This window comes from Ostrea edulis, chromosome 10, assembly GCF_947568905.1.
Source record: "Ostrea edulis chromosome 10, xbOstEdul1.1, whole genome shotgun sequence".
In the NCBI taxonomy this organism is placed as follows: Eukaryota; Metazoa; Mollusca; class Bivalvia; order Ostreida; family Ostreidae; genus Ostrea; species Ostrea edulis.
This window is the reverse complement of record NC_079173.1, coordinates 48,416,443-48,439,017: the sequence shown is the minus strand read 5'-3', so window position 1 is coordinate 48,439,017 and position 22,575 is coordinate 48,416,443. Positions and strand designations below refer to the sequence as shown.

The 22,575-nt window shown below is 35.6% G+C and overlaps 1 protein-coding gene across 1 annotated transcript; it reads right to left on the bottom strand.

Moving 5' to 3' along the window:
- Positions 1 to 1,743: 1,743 nt before the first annotated feature.
- On the bottom strand, positions 1,744 to 22,031 carry LOC130050830 (ankyrin-1-like). Its single transcript, XM_056151606.1, has 5 exons — positions 21,908 to 22,031; positions 21,552 to 21,772; positions 20,678 to 20,777; positions 18,976 to 19,257; positions 1,744 to 4,074 (listed from the first exon to the last, which is right to left on the bottom strand). Exons 1-5 carry the CDS (start codon positions 21,909 to 21,911, stop codon positions 2,813 to 2,815), a joined length of 1,869 nt encoding a protein of 622 aa, XP_056007581.1. The 5' UTR covers positions 21,912 to 22,031; the 3' UTR covers positions 1,744 to 2,812.
- Positions 22,032 to 22,575: the final 544 nt, after the last annotated feature.

Sequence of the window (22,575 nt, the reverse complement as noted above, 5' to 3'; positions counted from 1 at the left end):
GGCCGTTCCATAAACTTCTCGCAGCAAAACTGAAATCTTTCACCATAGGTATTAGTACACATTCGGGGTAGTGAAAGTCACACGTTTCCTTCCGAGCGGAGGGTTGTTCCTGTACGGTTATAAGGTCCTGAAGATGAACAGGAGCAATTCCGTCTAGTGATGAGTACGCATTAGTTAGGTCGAATATCGTGTGACATGTTCATACTAATATATAGACCGTTCTTTCACAGATTTTCACTACAGACTACAGAATACTTCATTTAAGGTTTCGCATTGTATAGAAAGGGACGAGTTTTGCTACGCTTCACTTCACATTAGTGTGTTCGATTTACCTGTGCTAACACGCATATCTCCAATTTGCATAGGAAGGGTGTTCCATAAACTTGTCGCAGCAAACCTGAATTATTTGATGAGTACGTAATAGTTAGCCGTAGTTAGGTCGAATATTGTCTGACATGTTTCATACTAATATTTAGGCCGTTCTTTTACAAATTTTTCACTACGGACTACGGGATACTTCATTTAACTGATCATAAAAGATGGATCACGGAGAGTGTGACAAGTCAACAGGAGACGCTAACTCCTTCTAGAAACCTGATTACAACTCTGATGTGTCCAGGGGTCCGTGTTTCCTGTTTTCGATTCAGCACTTGTTTATACAACCTATCAATGGGTCAAATGCTGTCTGACTTGTCTCATACCGATTGTTAGGCCTTTCTTGGCACACTGAATTTGACTAAGGATTACTCCGTTTACCTGATCAAGATAGAGGGCTCACGGCGGGTGTGACGGGTCGACAGGCGATGCTTACTCCCCCTAGGCACCTGATCCCACATCTGGTGTGCCCAGGGGTTCGTGTTTGCCCAACTATCTATTTTATATTGCTTATAGGAGTTATGAGATTGATCATTGTTTGTTATTTTCACCTTTCATGAAAAAAAATCACATTTTCCTGAGATTCATTACTGCTTCCTAGCATTACCTTTTCTTCATCAGAGAACGGCTAGTTACACATTTTGACATTCAGTACATAAGCGAATAGAATGCTTATAATTCGTTATTCAAAATAAAAGTATTCCGGGAATCACTCAATGTCATGTAGATGATAAAAAAGATTTACTCTTAAAGACAACAATTCGCATTTACGTATAAGTAATTCAAGAAGACCTTAAATTACAAAAGGGGTGGTTATTACGATAGAACAATGGAAAGAGAAAATAATAAACAGTGACCGATATCGTGAATCCTCTAAAGGAAAACAAGACAAACACTGACCTTGGAAACATCAGAGGTAGATTTTGGTGTCTAGGAGCAGTAGACATCTCTTGTTGATAGAATGTATGAATCTCGTAGGAATGTGGGTTAGATGAGTTCCCAAGTAAGCGTTGCTTGTCGTAAGAGTCGTAAAAGGCGACTAAATGGGGCAGCACTTCAAAAGAGACCGATCAAGTCGAGACCCTGTATCACAACAGGTGTGGCACGATAAAGATTCCCCTGCTTAAAAGTCGTAAGCACTGAGCATAGGCCTAAATTTTACAGCCCTTCACTGACATTGATAACGTCTTCATATACGTGAACAATTTGTAATATGCATATACAACCAACCAACCAACCAATGCAAAGTAGCATAATTTAATGTTTTTAATCCCCGTGTGACTTGTTTATCATGAATAATAACACTGATGACTGGTGAAATGATACCACTGACCAGAGGTTTGGGTTCCATGATGACATAGATATGGATTTCATTGCACATAAACTTTTATTAAACAAATAAATTTCAGTTCATATACATCACTTTCGAAAACGGTGTACATCTAGATCACATTGCACTTTCATATCACATTGTACATCTCAAATACGTTGATTATATGGAGATTGTATTATATATATATATATATTCATTGTATTTGATTATCTCGTTGTAAAATCCCTGATTATACATGTACATACAATTTATGTCATAATTACATTATAGCTCATTGTATATTTTGATTTAATTGTACATTTAATTCACGAATGCTTTTGAGCTATATTCTGCATTCAAATTACATGTGAATCTATGATTTGAATTTGAATTATATTTCACATTTAGATAATATTGTATCAAGTATACCCCAAACGGCACATCATACGTCCGTAGGACAGTGATATTCAACCTTTAAGCACAATATGCACTCTGAATGGGTATAGATATATAAATAGAAAAGCATTAAGGAAGGTCATGGTGCACCAATTCAGCTGACATGTGAATTAATCATGTATTTCTCTGAGAGGGAGATTGTAACAGAATGTCAGGGCAATGCCTTTACCCGTAACAAAAGGAGCGTGGGAACTTGTTGTACTGCTGTTGTGGTTACGATCCATCGATCTATTTGAAATGTATTCTCACTTTTACGTTTCTTGAGTGTGAAATTTTGACTAAATTTGAATGCTGTACATACGTAACGGAAAAAGTCCGAAGAACAAGACCTCGGACGGACACACGGGCGGACGCACGGACAACGCCAGAATATAGTATGTCCCGTCTGCATGAGGACAGGTGTATAACAAGAAGCATATATGTACTGCACGCTATATACCAACAATATGAATTAACTCATTTTCTTTAACAATTCAGAAGCTTGTGTTTATATCTATTTTTTCCACAACTTCCTGTTAACATTATATAAGTATCTGTCCTTGCGGTGTATAGATATTATGTATTCCTTACTCGTTTATTAAGGTACCTGTCCTTTTTGTGAATGAACGAGTTAATTGACTAAAAAAATCATTGAACAGTCATCTATGAAGTTAGATATCACCGCAGTTTTCAAAGCAACATTTCTACTACATCGTGACGCTCATTTTGACGCGCAATATCAAGAGGACTGGTTCCATCATTATTACATATATTGATATCAGCGCCATTGTTCAGTAAAAGTTGTACCGCGCTGTCATGTCCATTTTGACATGCTATATATAGAGGACTGGCTCCATCATTCATACATAAATTGATATCGGCGCCATTGTTCAGTAAAAGTTGTACCGTGCTGTCATGTCCATGGTAACAAGCTATAAATAGAGGACTGGATCCTGTATTTCTACATAAATTGATATCGGCGCCATTGTTCAGTAAAAGTTGTACCGCGCTGTCATGTCCTTGTTGACATGCTATACATAGAGGACTGGCTCCATCATTCATACATAAATTGATATCGGCGCCATTGTTCAGTAAAAGTTGTACCGCGCTGTCATGTCCTTGTTGACAAGCTATAAATAGAGGACTGGCTCCCTCATTCTTACATAAATTAATGTCGGCTCCATTGTTCAGTAAAAGCGGTACCGTGCTGTCATGTCCATTTTGACAAGCTATAAATAGAGGACTGGCTCCATCATTCTTACATAAATTGATATCGGCGCCATTGTTCAGTAAAAGTTGTACCGCGCTGTTATGTCCTTGTTGACAAGCTATAAATAGAGGACTGGCTCCCTCATTCTTACATAAATTAATGTCGGCTCCATTGTTCAGTAAAAGCGGTACCGTGCTGTCATGTCCATTTTGACAAGCTATATATAGAGGACTGGTTCCATCATTCGTACATAAATTGATATCGACGCCATTGTTCAGTAAAAGTTGTACCGTGCTGTCATGTCCATTTTGACAAGCTATATATAGAGGACTGGTTCCATCATTCGTACATAAATTAATGTCGACTCCATTGTTCAGTAAAAGTTGTACCGCGCTGTCATGTCCTTGTTCACATGCTATAAATAGAGGACTGGTTCCCTGATTCTTACATAGATTAATGTCGGCGCCATTGTTCAGTAAAAGTTGTACCGTGCTCTCATGTCCATAAAAACAAGCTATAAATAGAGGACTGGATCCTGTATTTGTACATAAATTAATGTCGGCTCCATTGTTCAGTAAAAGTTGTACCGTGGTGTCGTGTCCTTCTTTACAGGCAATGAGAAGAGGATTGAATCCTTCGTTGTCATATACATTGATGTTGGCGCCATTTTGCAGTAGTTGTTGTACAGTGGTGTCATCGCCAACTTGACAAGCTTCATGAAGTGGAGTGTAGGCATTCGTTCCTAATGAATTTATTAAAAATACAATCAAAGGATAACAGTGATATTTCACAGAATTCTATTAAAAAGTACACACGCAGACAGGATTACCTCCCCTTGATACAAACTTAAAGTGCATTTGAATAATTCTTAAATTTTAGATAACCACTAACCATTTGTGAATCGTTTTCTCATTTTCTCAAATTTTCTCGTTTAAAGTCAGCATTTTGGAAATTCGTTGGTCGTTATAACGATTAAAAGGGGAAGATAACGAACAGTAATCAATCTCATAATTCCTATAAGATTGATTGATTGTATCATGCTTAACGTTTCTCTCGAGATTTTTTCACTCATACGGAGACGTCACCAAGACCGGTGAAGGGCTTCAAATTTAGGCCATTTAGCAATGAGGATTCTTTAGCATACCACACCTACTGTGACACGCGACATCTTTTTTTGAGGTCATCTGTCACTATCTGTTTTAACGATTTTAGTCTGTCGCAGCCGGAATACGAACCCCGGGCCTTTACAGGTACGGATCCAGGAATTGCGGTTACGGGGGGTGGGGGTGGGGTGGGGGGGGGGGGTGGGGGTGGGGGCTAATTTATGAGGCATGGGTTTGGGGGCCGCCTTGAGGCGCCTGGATTTTACAATTTTATAGGGCTTCAAATATGTTTCCTATTCAGTGATTTGTACTATTTTCTATCATTTTTGATGAATTGAAATTAGTCAAATGACGCGGATTTTAAGGGTTTTGTCGGGAAAAAAATATCCAAGTAAAGTAATTCAAGAAATCAAAAGATTTTGTCATTTATTTATCCTGGCGTGGAAGGAATTGTTGCTTATTTTATCGTTTAGTACATTTTTCTAAACAAGATACCACGATTTACCTTAAAATTGAAAATTTATGGGCTAGGGGGGTGCGCCCCCTTAAAACCGTCACTACTTTCGCATGTAAGGCGAACGTTCTAACCTCTAGGCCACAGCGACGGTGAATTCCTATAGGGGAAAACAACCACAAAAAGCAACCAAAAAAAAAAAAAAAAAAAAAAAAAAAAAAATTAAAATAAGGGGGAAAAAAAAGAAGAAAAACTAACGATCCACTTTGTAAAACACAACCTGTCTAACGTATTTCAAACCAACTCTCAGATCATTCTTTACACAGTCCTCCTTGTGTTTTTGAATGTTTAATCACTTGAATATTTCAGGTGCAGTTTTGATGCAAGGTGAAGATAACGAACAGTGATCGATCTCATAACTCCTACAAGTAATACAGAATAGATAGTTGGGCAAACACGGACCCCTGGACATACCAGAGGTGGGATCAGGTGCCTAGGAGGAGTAAGCATCCCCTGTGTTTTTAACTCCATGAAAGACTCAAATGTCACATAGAAACCATTTAAGAAAATGTCATACCATCGATCATAATACAGTATAGGTCAAAGACATGGGCCCCCGTGGACAAAAATTCCACGTTTTAGTATGGGCCTAGAAAAAGTCGGTGCTTCTTAAGTTACAGCCCCCCTCTGTATCACTGTGTGTTTACCGAGTAGGAAGGCGTTACACGGAGTACTGGTATCTTGTGAATATAATTTATGTAGTACAATTGTCTTGCATAATATTATTAAGATATTGAGTATATAAACTATAAAGATCAATAATCCGTGAGTAATTGATTGAATGAAAGGTAACGAACAATGATCAATCTCATAACTCTTAGCAATACAAAATAGATAGTTGGACAAACACGGAGCACTGAACACACTAGAGGTGGGATCATGTGCCGTGGAGAAGAAATCATCTCAAGTCGATGAAGTGATATCGTGTTTTCAGCTATTGATTTTGTTAATTTTCCAACCATTCATGATATGTGTAGTGGGTCGTATTGACATTATTGCTGTTTAGCCCTTGTAATAATTTGTTCGTGTATTTATTTGTTTAATTGAGAGTATCAATAAAGCAGTTTCTAAAACGCATGAGCTTCACGTCAAACATGTTTTATAACCACTATCCATTCATTTGTGAATGTTGGTGCATTTGATACTATACACATGCGTGATTTTACATATTTCAGTTACCCTTTGCTAAATAAAATGTTTAAACGATTGTATTGCCTTTTCACAGAATTCCATTTATAACATGGTGAAATAACTTTTCACAGTGCCTGATGAATTGACCTTCAGTTAGACATGTAAATAAGACTTTACGGCGTTCATTGTGTAGAGTTATCACACCACTCGTATTCTATAGGCACTTATCAGTCGATTCGCTTAGTCTTAGAACTTCATTATTTGTACACAAAGTTGAACTCATGATATTCTAGTCAAAATTACTCAATAAAAGAGAAGCATTTCTAGATAGTCTGATCATTATGCTGTTTGACATGTTAAAATTTTATAACTGCATGCATCATTTGCTAAAAGTCTAGATTTATTACAAAGTCATCAATTTAACAGATACCAGTACCTACACACAAACTAATAGAATTATAAAGATGCAAGAACGAAGGCCAAGTAAAGATGTTGAACCTGACCAAAGCGGTCGTAATTTCATTAAAATTCACCAAGCCGGTTGTGGAAAGGTTTAAACATTACAGATATAATTCGCCATTTACAAAACACGGACAACTATGGAAATTGAAAAAAAGTACGAAACACGGATTTATTTTGCACGGATGATAAAGGTTTCCGTGCATTTTATTTTTATAAAATTCATTGATGTGTGACTTCGAATATAATTTGAATTTTTTGTGTACACCCTAGGAAAGATGATGGTAGAATCTATCACTCACAGAAAATTTCCGTGCATTGTGACGTCACTGTAATTGTTTCATCACAAAAATCTGTACGTACATGTAATGTGTATGCAATATTGGCTTGATCACATTGCGATATTTACAGACGGAAGGCTATGTTTCTTTCATAATACAGGTATTTTATCTTTATTTTATATAAATTCTTCAATTTACAGAATTTCCGTTAACTTTTGGTATCTGTGAATCCGTGACTGAAAATAAATATCTCCGTGATATGTAGGGTGTTGCTAAAACGCGGAACGGAAAACGGAACGGAACGGAATGCAAACCGGAATAGAATTCTAAAAGAATTAGAATGATTGATGTTGCAAAGATAACACCAAAATTCGGATGAAAGGACACGGTACGTTTGGGGGCCAAATTCGGCCCCGTGTTCAAATTAAAAGATATCCCTCAAAGTTCTTTAATAAGGTATATGTTTTTATAAAATGACTATCATATGTCCTTAAGAAGCTTTATTTTCATATAATACATACGTTAATACAGTATAGTTTACGATAACGTATTGCCATTTTGACGTTACGTTATGCGACGTCATGAACAAGAAGGCTAAATGTCTTATTATTTTGGCAAAAATAAAAGTGCACTGGTACGGCACGGTATGTAATAACGAGAGGGTATGTTACATACAGTGGCATAAATGGCGAAGGTATGCACAGTGTAACAATAATATTTGGTACATAGCTCGTCATTCGTGCAACGCTTTGCAACCGATTGCGGTGACTGTACCTTTTTAGGCCGATTCCGGGACCGTCTCGTTATTACATAGCGTACCGTATCAGTGTACTGTGATTATTATTTGAAAAGTTTAATTGACTCACTCCGAAAGTTTTCATGAATTGTAAATGATTCAATGTGACGGGTGCTACGATTTGAATGACGATTTGTGTAACGGTATTTAGTAATTGTAGAGTAACCCATATTCAATTAATTTTATCATTCAGCACATGTTTGTGTCTTTACATTTGGATTAAATTGCATTGTTTAAATATGAATTAAATGAATATCAGTTGTATCTATGGTGATTGGGTACATGAAACTATACTTATGTATATACACACACCATGTTCAATCCCCCCAAGAACACTAAAGGTGTGTTCAGCTCAGCGAAGACACTAAACGATGCCACATTGGATACAGTGAAAAGAACATGAAATTCATTCAAAGTAATGTGAGAAGAAATATTAAAATGTTTTGGAATTAAAAAAAACAAAAACACACATGACATTGGGATTGAGAATGTATAGCACACGTATTCAACACTATCACAATGAAAAGAATATAACTAAAAATAATCTTGCGGGATTTTAAGATTCAAGATTTTAGCATATGCACGTGTATCTATTTAAAAAATATATATCATAAATACTTCTTTATATACAACACATCTTTCAATGCATTGGTATTTACGCAATTGAAACAGTTTGAATTATAAATCAGTATTATCGTCTCATATCGCGTCCGAAGTCCGCATGGTAGAGGATCGTACCTTAAGGCAGCCCCCCCCCCCCCCCCTTCTTGCTACATGCCTGATTTAGTCCTGTTCGGTCAGTTTCTAATGATGAATGAAGTAGTGACAGTTTAAATTGTACAAAAGTAAATTCTTTTATGACAGTTCACTACCATATATAATACCGTCAGTCAAAGGTTTGTATTATCCAGCAATTTGTTGTCATTAACTTAAGTGAAAGGTTTAAATTATAATCTATGCTTTGAATCCTACATGTAGAGTATAAATTGTTTTAATGTTTTACATCGTACTGACGCAGTATATATATAATAAAAAATGACTATAAAGAAAATCAATCACCGGTAATTACGTAAATTGAAAATGGAAGGATATTAAACAATGTTCCAGTTTTGTACAGATGATTTCATGATGATATTGTGATCTGGTTCTGTCCTCATTACTTAGCGCATGGATGTAATAACTTCATATTCCAGGGGTGGTGTTCCGGTGACCCACTTTAGATCCGCGCATGATTTAGATATGCGATGTCTTTTGCACACGCCAATATAAATGTCATGTCAACGGTGGATGGATGGCAGACTGTAAAGGTCTACATGTGCGTGAAAATCTTGCTCTACGTACTACTTGAACAACTGTTCCACGTTTTGATGATGTAAATAACCAGTGGTATTATGTATCTTTCAAAAGGACCATGACATAGAACACATATCCCAGTGCCCAGTATATTGCCACATTAGATTCCACAAAAAAATATTACAGGAATTTAGCAACACAACTTGCCCCCACTTTATTTTGACAAGGTAGTGTTTCCATAATTGTAACATGAATTTTGATTTACCCTGCACCCTCCCTCCCCTTTATGGTAGTAGTGAATGCTTGTGGGAATGAAATAAAACCTTGAAATCCCATCGTCGGAAACCCACGGTTGATTACGCATCGTTCCTCTCTCCACCGTGGGTTTCCGACGATGTTGAAATCCATGTCTTGATGAATCAACCGTTTCACAAACGTAAACATTTATGCTGCCTACTTGAATGTGCTGTTTGAAAAATATTTCATTAGTAATCATGTGCGTTTATACAAAATTAATTTGTCACGAATGTACGTATATGACAGAAAATAACTTTATAATATTTATCCGTGAATAACACAAAGCGGTGTATGACAGGCATATAGAATAGGGTGGGGGTGCTTTCTTAACAATATATATTTTTTAGTAAAGATATATTTGGTGACTTCCCCAGGCCACTTTTTAAAAAGTAATATTGAATGGTAAGAATGCAGTTTCGAAGTAGTACTAATAGAAATTATGAATTGAATTCATGTATAGAAGGGAGCAACCCCACTTACCCCCCGGAATGAAGAACTAGAAGTTAGGGAAAACGTAAAGTTTAATCAATATTATATTTAATGAAAATACATATGATGTATGCCAACCCAAATCCACCCCCCCCCCCCCACACACAAATTAGGATTTTGAAGACCATGTTGGCTTTTTGTTTCAATTTTACAAGTATTATTTTTAGACAAAGTGAAGTCAACTTCTCCGGCTCCCCCTTGAAAAAACAATCCTACGTGTCTATAATAAAATAGCTAATATGCTTACATTCACGAAAGGGTAACACGTTACGAATACTGGGGTAATTGGAAAATTATAACAATACAAATGCTGAAGATATAGACTTAGGCCTACATATAGTCGTATCGCACGACGGCATATGCACTGTAATGTTCAATGCTATTGAAATATCTCTACTTTAAATTAAATTTTTTTTTTATCTTTGTTTACTTAATATCTTAATATTGGTCGTTTCCATTACACTACCGGCTGAGGTAACATAGTATGTAAGTTGTCTAAATGATCTATCAACCCATTGTGACGTCACTTTTGAGAATTAAGTGACGTCTGTCACTTTTGAGAAGTGACGTCTATATTTATAGGTTATAGACTTTGTATGGGAAAATATGACGACCGAGTTTTTTGGCGCGTAGACGGACCGAGCTTGCGAGGTCCGTTCGCGACAAAAAACGAGGTCGTCATATTTTCCATACAAAGTCTATAACCTTTTTATTATATACTTTCAATTTCATTTAGAAACTAACAATAATTTTATTTTTAACAATAACTTTATCGGTTTAACTGAGTAAAAGATGAAAAACACGAAAAATTTGAATTTTAACGGCGTAGAAATTTGATTGTGACGTAATGTTTGCGGGCCGGAATGTTTCCGGGCAAATATCGTGTGATATATGCCCGCAAACTTTTAAAGAAAAAAGAAGAGATGAAATTGAAAGTATATAATAAACCGAAATACATGTATAAATCGGCCTCGTGCTCTGCCATGCATTTAGCTATATAGATTAATAAGAAATAGTAGCATTTTGTATTCGGCAAAATGTTTCATATAATGCAATTTCCATTGATTAAAAGTAATTGATATCAAAGTATTCCAAACCAGTGTACATGTCGCTTAGTTACAGGGACGGAAGTAAGATGGCATGATTAATATAATACACAACACAAGGGAAGACATGTAAATATCGTATCGTGACATTGCCCCTTTAGATTGATGTTAGGAATTTTATCATTTAAACTTATGTAACAACACCTATATAACAACATCCATAAACATGACGTGTATTTCAATGCTGTAAAAACGCTAAAAATATGAACGTAAAATAAGAAATTAGTATGGTCCGCACAATATCACCATCGTAATTTTTTGTATGTGAAATGCTTACACATAAATGTTTTATGTGTGAAAATTTTAAAGTGGTGATATTATGCGGACCTATTCAAATATCTTTAAAAGTGGTTAAATTTTATGAAATTTTCCGGAAATTTGTGTTCCGTACGTATTTTGGCTACGTCAATGTAGTAGAAATGTGACACATTTTTAAAGTTTCGTTTCATTTTTGAGACAAATGTATCTCCGTCAGTATTTTGCAATGTAGAAGTTTGATTCAACATGTACTTCATTTTTTGATAATTCAGGGGGCCAAATACGATACCAAACGAACTTAGTTCTTACTTTATGATTAAAATCAAAATTTTGGGAATTTGTTTGCAAGCGGTAAAACAATTTTATCTTAAAATTCTGCATCATGAATTGATTAGGCGAAGTCAAAAGTATGTATAAGAAGTTACCAAGCATTTTACAAGATTTTTGAAATATCGGCATTAACAGATGTGTTCGCGAACAGCGACACCTATGGCTAGGGAATGGAAGGAACACACGTACTTTATAACCAGGGATGGATCCAAGAATTCTGGTTAAGAGGGAGGCGTGGCATTTTTTCCAGAGGCAGGGGGTCTGGGGCAAAGACCTGGTGGGGTTCCAGGGGGCGAAGCCCCCAGAAGCTCCGGAATTTTAGTGATTTTAAGAGTAAAATTTAACCATACAATTAGCCTTCATAGGTGAAGTTACATCCCCTCTTACAATCAGAAACACACCTTTATCAACACTACTCAAATGAGGCAAAATTTATCATCAGTAAAGTTCTTTCTAGTCAAACTTATCTGCTCGCCATTGAGCTGTGATTTGAGTCCATCTATTTGTATTTCTTGGATTTAAAAATAGGAATGTTGTTGCGACGCAGGAATCGATGTGATAGCACATGAAAGGGAAAGTGCTTACTAATTTCACATAAAAATGATAGATATAGTATATTTCATATAACTTTATTGTTATTTGTTATCGACACATTCTTTATAACTTATCGGCATTTCATTGTAGATTTTCAGTATGGAAAAAAATGAAGACACAATCACATTCGTTTACAAACAACGCAGGGTTTCCCGAAAGTGACGGAGTTAGGGACTTTATGTATTTTGACATTCACCTTTTCGAATCAATTATTATAGATATGATTTGATTTTACATCTATATATAGTACACAATGATTTGTAGCCTAAACTTTGAAAACTTTAGAGGGGGTGCACCCCCACGCCCCTCTAATTCCGCCAGTGATGCCCCGTGGCAAACGTCATTATCACACATTTACATGTAAATTTACACATAAAACCATGTATGTGTATACTTATCACAGGGAGTGTGGTATTTATATATATAACAATGACAATCCATGATCTTACATGTATTAAGTCAGGAAGTTAACATCTTGTGTTTGATATATTATTTATAGCTCACTTGAGCTGAAAGCTCAAGTGAGCTTTTCTGATCGCCTGTTGTCCATCGTCTGTACACTTTTACCAGTTTCGACTTCTTCTCCAAAACCACTGAGCCAATTATAACCAAACTTGGCCAAAAGCACCCTTGGGTAAAAGGATTTCAAATTTATTCACATGAAGGGGCATGCCCTCTTCAAAGGGGATATAATCATAAAATGCAAAATATAGAGTGGGGTCATTTAAGAATCTTCTTCTCAAGCACCACTGGACCAGAAGGGCGAGAAATTTACATGACAGCTTCCTTACAAAGTGCAGATTCAAGTTTGTTAAAATCATGACCTGCGGGGTTTGGATTGGGCCACTATAGGGGATCAAAATTTCACATACAAATATATAGGAACAATCTTTAAAAATCTTCTCAAGAACTCCTGAGCCAGAAGAGCAGGATGTCTGTAAATGTATGAACATTCACATAAATTCATTCCAAATGAGGCAAACCTTTTACACACCAGACTCGTTCGCTTTAGAATTTGATATGATACATATTATCCATATATTATACCAGGTGTAAAACTAAATTATGAATAAAAGCAAGTTCGATAATTAAGAAGGCTGTGTTTGGGGGAAATTGTTGATTTTATTTTTATCATTTACAATATTGTTTCCTGAGGGGGGGGGGGGGGGCTTTTTTTTCATTTTTCATTTTGATTTGTTAATATGTTTCATGGTAAGTTAAATATTTTAGAATACATATGCATTGGTATGAAGTATATGAAACAATGGATTCTTTGAATGACTTCCCGCTCTCTCCGTAATTTCTGCTTTCCTTGTTCATGATAAACCTTTTATTTTGCAAAATGCTGACCTCTTCATAACATTATTGCATACAATATTTTACGTTTTCCGTTCCGTTCCGTCTTCTGATTCGTTTTCTGTTCCGCGTCTTAGCAAATAGAAACACCCGTGATTTGTATGTAATTTCCGTGATACACGGAAATCAATAAATGACACAAATCACGGATTCATTTTGCATGGGTTATAAAAATGTCCTTGAATTTAAAATCTTAAAAGGTGTATATATGTGCTATAACTTGTTATACCCGGAATGATAACACAAAATGCACGTAATATGGTACCTTCACATTCAGGGATTTTTTCTTAGGAATCCTTACGTATTCCACAAATCTGTAAAGGTACACGGATTGTTACGATTTAGGCATGGATAATTTACGAATTATTGCGATTGACTACGAGTCGGAAATTCGTATAGACTAGTACCGCCTGGGTCACACATTCACGGTTTACCTTGCCGTTTTAAATCTTACGGATGACCTGATACGGATACGAAACGGTCAAACTGCGGTTTGTGACGTATCTACCAAGGAAAATGTAGAAAGAGGGTCAACTGGAGACATGAGTGATACGGTTTGTTACGGTTTGATTTAATACGGAAATATCACGGTTTTATACAGAACGCCACATATCAGGGTGTGTAAACTACGGGTGAACTATGGTTTATCACGACATAACTGGGGGTTAGAACGAATAAGAACAGTCTGATACGGGATAGTACGAATCACTGTGGAGTGCGCACGAGCAGAATCAGATAACCAATCCGTACACGAATTCGCTCGTGCTTGTTCACATTCAAGATGGCGCCAAAAAGAGAATATGTATTTATCTAGCAACAATTAAAAGAATGTGTTTGAAAAGTATTCAAATTGAACTGTAAACTTAAATGAAAATTAACTTTATATGTAAAATTACTTTTATTCTTCAATTCACTTTTTTCACTTAAATCTTCAGAGTTCATCTTTAATCGAGTTCATGCACCTATATGGCAACTCGGCAGGAACTTCTAGAAACGTAAACGATGCTTTTACCCTATCAGTGCATATTATCAATACTATTGTTTTGGTGGAATCCAGTAACTCATTTCTTTTTTGTTTGGCTTTTCTTTCTTTCAGTTTATTCATGTTCTTCGTCGTATTTCTGTTTCCATGCTTTGTCCTTGGAAATTCGGATAATGCTCCAACTGTGGTCATTCTTGGTTTTACTTTTGAATTCAATTTTCATTTTTGAAAACTATGTTACCTCGCATATACAAGACACCAATTATCGTGTACATATTAAGAGAAGCTGTCAGTAACCATTGAGAATTTTCTTTAAAAAAGTGGAAAGTGCAAAAATCACAAATCTGAATGAAACTCTCACACTTTTGTGTATGGTGATAATCAATGTTAAAAAAGTGAAAATTACTGGAACCATGCATCGTGTTTCCATGGCAACGGACCGTACCCACAGTTAAATCATGAGATGTTGAGTTTTTAATCTTTTCACAAATATTTCTAATAAAACAATTTCCCAGCAATGTACAGTGAATGGAAATTTAAGAAAGCACTTTGATTATTGTACTTTTGATTGAAAAAATGTGTATTTTCTTGCTTATTCTTAAGAATAAGTCATAAATTAAGGTAAAAAAGAGCATTTATGACTTCTTTTCAGACACTATTTTCTCTGAAACGCAGCAGGGCTGACATTAATTCTACATGCCGTTTTTAAGACAGTTATTTATACTACCAATATAGTAAATAAAAACAGTTAAACAATTTACCCTTTTTTGTAAAACCCCTCAAAACTCTACACTAGGGCCTACTATTTTACACAATTATTACCCCCCTTGATGTGAACTCTCTAGAATTAAAGGAAGAAATGAATGAATATCACTTTGCAGACAACATAACAAATTCTGGATGGTCAGTAAGGAATTCATTTAACAGGAAACTTGAAAGGTGGTGTAGAGATTAGCCTATTTTTCTGTAAATTAAATTTGATATGTTAGTTAATAGTAGAGTTAGAGTCCATTTAATCATTCCAAATTCATACAAACTGTCCCAATGACAGATAGATCTAGTAAATTAATAGTTAACACCGGTAAATAAGATTCCAAGTATCTCTAGTGTAGAACACTTGTTTCTCATTAAAAAAAACCCAAAGAATATCTAAATCATGTTCTACACTCAATCAGTATCAATGCTGATGTCACACTTTCACCTCATATTGCGTCATACTCAACATGCATTGTGACGCACTTTTTGTGTATTCAAAGTATTTCATTCTCACTGAAATAATTTATCTTCTATCAAATGGTCAATGCAATTTCTATTATAATGCAATTCATATTTCAAACTAGTTCTAATTGTAACGGGGACCGTTACAGATGTTCCCCAAACCTCCCCCAATTAAAAAGTGATGTCCTTGTGAATCTATAGGAAAAAATCATTTTATTTTAGCCTTTAATTACATGTAGTACGTTCAATATGGTCATTTCAGTACTAAGAAATGAAAGAATGCGTTGCACGTGCATACACGCGCACGCGTGTATGATTCCGAATTTTTGTTGATGTCGTTCAACAGGCATTTGTATCATATACCCACAGTATGAATTTCATAACGTTTCCAACAAATATAAGGAAGTTATAGTGATTTTAAAATCGTCCAATCAGAAATCAGCACACGTGCATGCACGTGATGAGCAGTAATTCTAACCACAGCAATTTGTAAGGAGTACCAAGACACATAAAAACCCCTAATATCAATAGAATTTGAAGAAAAACAAAAACGTTGTCGTCCTTTAAAAATTGAACATTTAAAAAACGTTGCACGCGCATGCGCGTGTGCGTTGGCATTTTTTTGTTACACCAATATGTCGATACACATATTGTCTACGTATGCTGTGAATATCATCTCATTCGCTTCATAAATAAGATAGTTACAAACGTTTGAGTATTATCCAATCAAAATGAAGCGCACGTGCATGCGCGTGCAAATTGGTAATTTTGACCATGCAAATCAGTTAAGGGTCTCAATATCTACCTACGATATAAATTTCAAGCCATTTCAATGAACAACAAAAAAGTTAGACTGATTCCAAAGTTAGTGTACAAATTTCGTAATGCGCGTGCACGCGCATGCGTGCGCGTGCTGACAAAATAACTATTATTTTTCATATGTACAAATGATATACTATCATCCTATTTAGGTTTTATATCGATTCCTTCAATATTCTGATTTTCCATTTTTTGTACCAAAATTGCAGTGCACGTGCGCCCGCGTGCATGCACGTGAAGACAAAATGACTATCACTATGCACATCTACAAACGCTATACTATCATCCTGGAAAGTTTCATATCGATCCCTTTTGTAGTTTCTGAGAACACTACCGGACAAAAAAGTACCGGAGAAAAAGAATAATAACTAGACACTCATTACTAGTAATGAGTAGGTCTTCCGTTAGATCACTTCCGGTAAAGAGCTTTCTGTTCCTACGAAAACCATTTAAATATATCAGAAAATGTGCCTTAACAATGAATGAGAAATGTATTATCGAATTTTTTACTGATTTCTCGTAACTTCCGGTGACGACCGGAAGTACTATTCAGATGCGTTTTCCTATAAATGACAGCGACTCTTTACTGTCTACATTCCCTGAGAATTTCACGTCTCTAACTGAAAGAGTTCTCAACAAAAAGAAGTAGACTAAAGAAAGAAAAAGTAGTAGGTTACTACCGACCGGAAGTCAATTTTGAAAAACAAAATTATCAAAACTTTAGAAGTTGATACTTTTATTAAGACATATGAAAATCATATGAAAGACTTCAACTATAAGGGAGATTTATGGGGACAAAGAGACGAAAAGTAAAAAGGTATTTTATCAAGAAACCGGAAGTAGTCGTTTTGACTACCGACAGAGTCAATATTCTTTTGACACTTTGAAGGGGAGTTAATAAACTAGTATAGGTTTCAATTTAAAAGAAAAAGTTTGAAATTTGCGATTCTTTCCCTCACTTCCGGTGACGACAGGAAGTGAGCGTTGACATGTTCAACCCCCTACTGCACGCTTACAAATGGAGATTGATCATCCCTGAATATTTGATGAACCTATATTTTACCTTTTCGAAGTAAAATGCTGGACAAAATTCCTTTTGAGAAACAGAAAATCGGCCATATTTTCCGACCGGAAGTGAATTTTGTAAAAACAAAAATAATTATAGCAAGGTCATTTCATCAGACATTATTCCTGAAAATATCAAGAAAATATATCCAGACTCGAAGAAATTGGAAAATCGACATTTTTTCAAATACTTCCGGTAGAGACCGGAAGTGACGGATGAAAAAATTGAATGTATGTGTACATTGGACTAATGTTAGTTGATCAACTCTAGAAGTTTCAAGCGTCTATCTATATTCATTATTGAGAAAGTGAAAAGACAAGGTTTGAATATGTCCACCCCATATCTCACGACCGGAAATGAATTTTACAAAAATATTTAAATATACTCTAGACATTTATAGTATCTATAACATATATAAAATTCAAATCATTAACTTGTTTCATGACCGAGATTTATGGCACTGAAAAATGAGAGAATGAATAGTCTTTCTTTGATATAACCGGAAGTTGGAAATTCAACTTCCGGTGGGGTCAACATTTTTTGAGAATTAGAACGAGACCTAGAAAACCGATATAGGTTTCAATTTGAAAGAAAAAAGTTTGAAATTTATGATTCATTAATCACTTCCGGTGACGACCGGAAGTGACGGCCGACATTCTTAACCCCCTCCTGCACGCCTACAAAGTGAGATCTATTCACTCTGAAAATTTGGTGACTCTATCTTTTACTGTTTCTGAGAAAAACGCTAGACAACGAAAACAGCTAATAAGCCGTATTTGCCGACCGGAAGTGAATCTATAAATTGCACATATGGTAGTATATTTATCTATTTTACAAAAATATATTTTAATTCATTAAAATACACAATTGATCAATTAGCTCATTGTATGTAATATATCCGAATCTCAATAGTTAAGAATAGCCCTGTACTTTCTTTTTGTTGGTTATATACATTGATGGTCTTCCATACATTAAATATTAAAGAAGAGATGGAAATGTGGTCATTGAATTTTACGTTGAAAGCTTAATCAGCTAACTTAAGATTGTGTAAAATTCAAAAAGAGTATATAGAGATAAATTGTTTATCATACGGTTTATTTAATACTTTCAATGCTTATAGGTACATGTGTATATTGATCTGGAAATGTAATTCTGTAAAAGATGAATGAAACGTTCCTATGAGAAATTTGTTTTGCTGTGTATATAAACAAAAACATATCCATTGCTTCTTGTTTTACCATGTCGTCTATTGATATATAAAGTCTAAATGTAAAGACTCACTGGAATCACTGAATTAGATCTTTGCTTTGGAAATCTTCTATACAGTGAAAAGTAATACTCTTGAAGAAGCGTAAATGAGTATACATGCAATTGGTAAACGAAGAGATTTTTAGAAAATGCATTTATATTCATTTTTGAGTCCCTTCTCTTCTTTTTCAAAATTATAAAAACCATAAACTATACATAGAATCTACATTGAATTGATATATCGACAAGTCATTTTCCATTCTATATATCAGAAAGGTAGCCTAAAGAAATGATAACGTTTACCTGAATGTAGCTGAAATATCTTCCTTCCAACTGTTTCCTTGCTTGCGACTATAAGCTGGTATTGACCCTCATCATCTTTCGAGAACTTTTTCAACTCATACGAATCGCTTCGCATTTGACCCGAATTGGACTCTCTGAATTTTCGTAATATTTCGAATCTATCTTTTCCGTCATTTTTCTTGAGCCAGATGAAAAGAGAGACATCAACATCAACATTGGCCTCCAGCTTCACATCATCACTGAACTCAAACTTAGGAACAGTTAAAGTTATCTTAGGTATCTCTGTATGAAAATGAATATTTCTGTATATATATTTCCATTAGGCTCGTTCTAAAACTGTTATCGATGGTATTTCTTTTCTGAAGAATAATCGGAGCTTTTTCCTTATCTCAATTACACTGACATTGCTCATAATCTGCAGTTTTCTGAGACGTTCTGCTCAAGTCTAAATTAGTTGAAACAACATTTGGTTAGCTCTGTTCAGTATGGTGGAAAATAAGAAATTAGATCACCAATAAGCAATGACAAACAGCAAAACAAGAGTGATGGAGACTTAATTGTAATGTCTTGTTTATAATTCTTTTGATTTCGGGTTACGAAGGGACGATTGTGTTATGGGAACCGTTAAACTCAGGGCTAACTAACATTGTTAAAGTGTGGGCATATCAACGCTACAAATTTTGATATATTCATTGAGGATGCAACATAAAATCATTTTTTTTTCACCCAGAAAGAAGAAATCAATATGAGTTACGTTTGTTGAAAGTACGCATATTAGTCATTGGACCTTACATAAAAATTATTTTCGCTATTGCTGTTTGAGATATGATGAAAGATGAAGATGGCAAATAGTGATCAATCTCATAACTAGAGCGTTGGGCAAACACAGACCCCTAGATATACGAGAGATGGGCATCTAGGAGGAATAATCAGCCCTCGTCAACCGGTCAAACCCATCGAAGGCCCTATCTATTGCATTCCTTCCCGAGGTAAGTGAGGAACAATTAATTGAATACATTTTGATCGTATATGAAATCTGCAGTACCGTCCTAATGAAGAGCGTCCTGTGGGGATCGGGGTTAGAATAGGTCCTCAGTACCCCCTTGCTTGTCGTAAGAGACGACTAAATGGGGGTGATCCTTCGGATGAGATCACAAAACCGAGGCCCCGTTTCAAAGCAGGTGTGGCACGATAACGATCCCTCCCTGCTCAAAGGTCGTAAGCGCTGAGCATGGTCCAAATTTTATAGCCCTTCACCGGTATTGGTGACGTCTCCTTGCATATCTTGATCAAGCAAACGGAGTTAACCGTAGTCAAAATCAGTGTGCCAAGAGCAGCCTAACGATCTGTAGACATTAAAGTTGTTTTCGTTCTGTTCAAGATATGGGTCTTTCGGTGGGTGTGACGGGATGACTAGTCCACTTAGGAACCTGATCCCACCTCTTGTATGGCCATGGGTCTGTGTTTGCCAAATTCATAATTTTGCATTCCTTAAAGAAGTTATGAGATTGATAACTGCTCCTCATTAGCACTTTCTAAACGAAACTTTCTTTCTTTGAAGTTTGGTAAAACGAAAAGGTAATCCCTGTTTTCCGTTCTACTTTGACGATGGATAGTTGAGGTAAATATGCATTTGTGTATCAAATACTCAGATTACTGAGTTTTTCTTCAGTTTTAATAACGTTTGAAAATCAACACCTACTGCGGATATCTTCAAGTTGAATATCCTCTACAATGTCTGTCCATAAGAAAAACAGTTTTCGTCTCAAACTTCTGTCCCCGTCATCAAACGCAAACGATATCTATAAAAAGTATCCCGTACATGTAGATGTGGCAAACAAGGTATTTAATATAAAGCATTTTTCTTTAATTAGATTTAAAAAAAAAAAGAATTTTAAGCCATAATTTGCTATAAATTTAATTTGGGAATCAGATTATTAGTGTAATGTAAAATTTAGCGCAAATAAACCAGCATTCCACCTAATGACAAATTTCTTTTTGGATATAATATCAATAAAACTTGCGAGATTCCGTAACACCTATGTGTTTGTTAGTACATGTAGTCTACCTCGGTTTGAAAATTTATACGCAGAACATGGTTTCTTGTATCGCGTCAGTTGAGAGATAAACATTATGTTTTGACGAAAATGAAAATTTGATACATAAATGTGGGAACATTTTTCTTCTTTAAATGTTTTTTCTTTTGCATAATTAAGACAATTATGACGTTGTTTACTGCCAAAGTTAGGCTCCTAGGTTCGGCAAGCTATATATCCAGATCAGACATTCGTTTAAAACAATACTTCCAACCAAGCAGTGATATCAAATGCACATGACCCTCTTTCTCTCTCTCTCTCTCTCTCTCTCTCTCTCTCTGATTACAACGATGTAATATACTTATATTAGCAATTCTTTAAAATTAATATAGTTTTAGTAATAATGCTCAATAGCGTTATGTTGATAGTATGTGTTTCTCCATCTTTCCATGTTTCGACATATCGCTTACAAAACCTCTTGTTTTGCCCTTTTGAAGTTGACGATAGAGAAACTTAACTTATTCCGTTTGTCATAGTCACCTTTTTGAAAGAGTGCAAAATGTCCTTGATTTCTGCAATGTTTTCTTTTTCATCTCCATCACTTTTATCGGAATTTTCCTTAATATGTTTTAACTTCTGCCCAATGTCGACAAAACTATCAAGCTTTTCCATTTTTGCCTCTTGATCTTTAGCTGAATGCGAATCGTTTGCTGTCATTGAGTACCTTTTCTCTAGCATAGAAGTGTAGAATGGCCCAAATCCTATTAGAATATATAAACAATTAAGAAAAAATATATTAATCAATATCAACGAAAGGAAATGAAATGAGATAGATAGTTCAACTGAAGGATAGATAGATAGAGACAGAAAGAGGGTGGTAGATGGAGATATTATACCCATGTCTTTTTCTGCATTGTAGTCAAGGAGTATTTGTTCGCGAACTTTCAGATAGGCATGGTAAGAAACAGCAGTCCATTGTCTTTCACCTTTGCCTTTTCCCCGAGTTATTGGTTTTGAAATACAGTCCTGAAATGAAATTAAGTATTTATGTTTTGCACGTTGATCTATGAAAGGAACTATGGCTCTTACGTTTTAGATATTCTGCCAACTTTGATTTCTCTTTTCTTTGCATATTCTAGAAATGACCCCGAGTTCCCTGAAACATTACATTAGTCCACTGTTTATTTCCGTTTGTTTTATTTCTAGAGAAAGGTACTAAAATTATAATATCGACTCAGAGCTCAACATTGAAAGCTTGCTAAAGTAACTATTCAAAGTATTCCATCTGTTAAAATATAAAATTTAGAGCAGATGTGCTCAAATTCAAACTCATTAATGCACTGCATCTGACTGGAAAAAAAGTAGATTCCGCATATACTACGTTATGGGACATCCAAGGTGAAGATAACGAACAGTGATCAATCTCATAACTCCTATAAGCAATACAAAATAGATAGATGGGCAAACACGGACCCCTGGACACACCAGAGGTGGGATCAGGTGCCTAGGAGGAGTAAGCATCCCCTGTTGACCGGTCACACCCGCCGTGAGCCCTATATCCCGA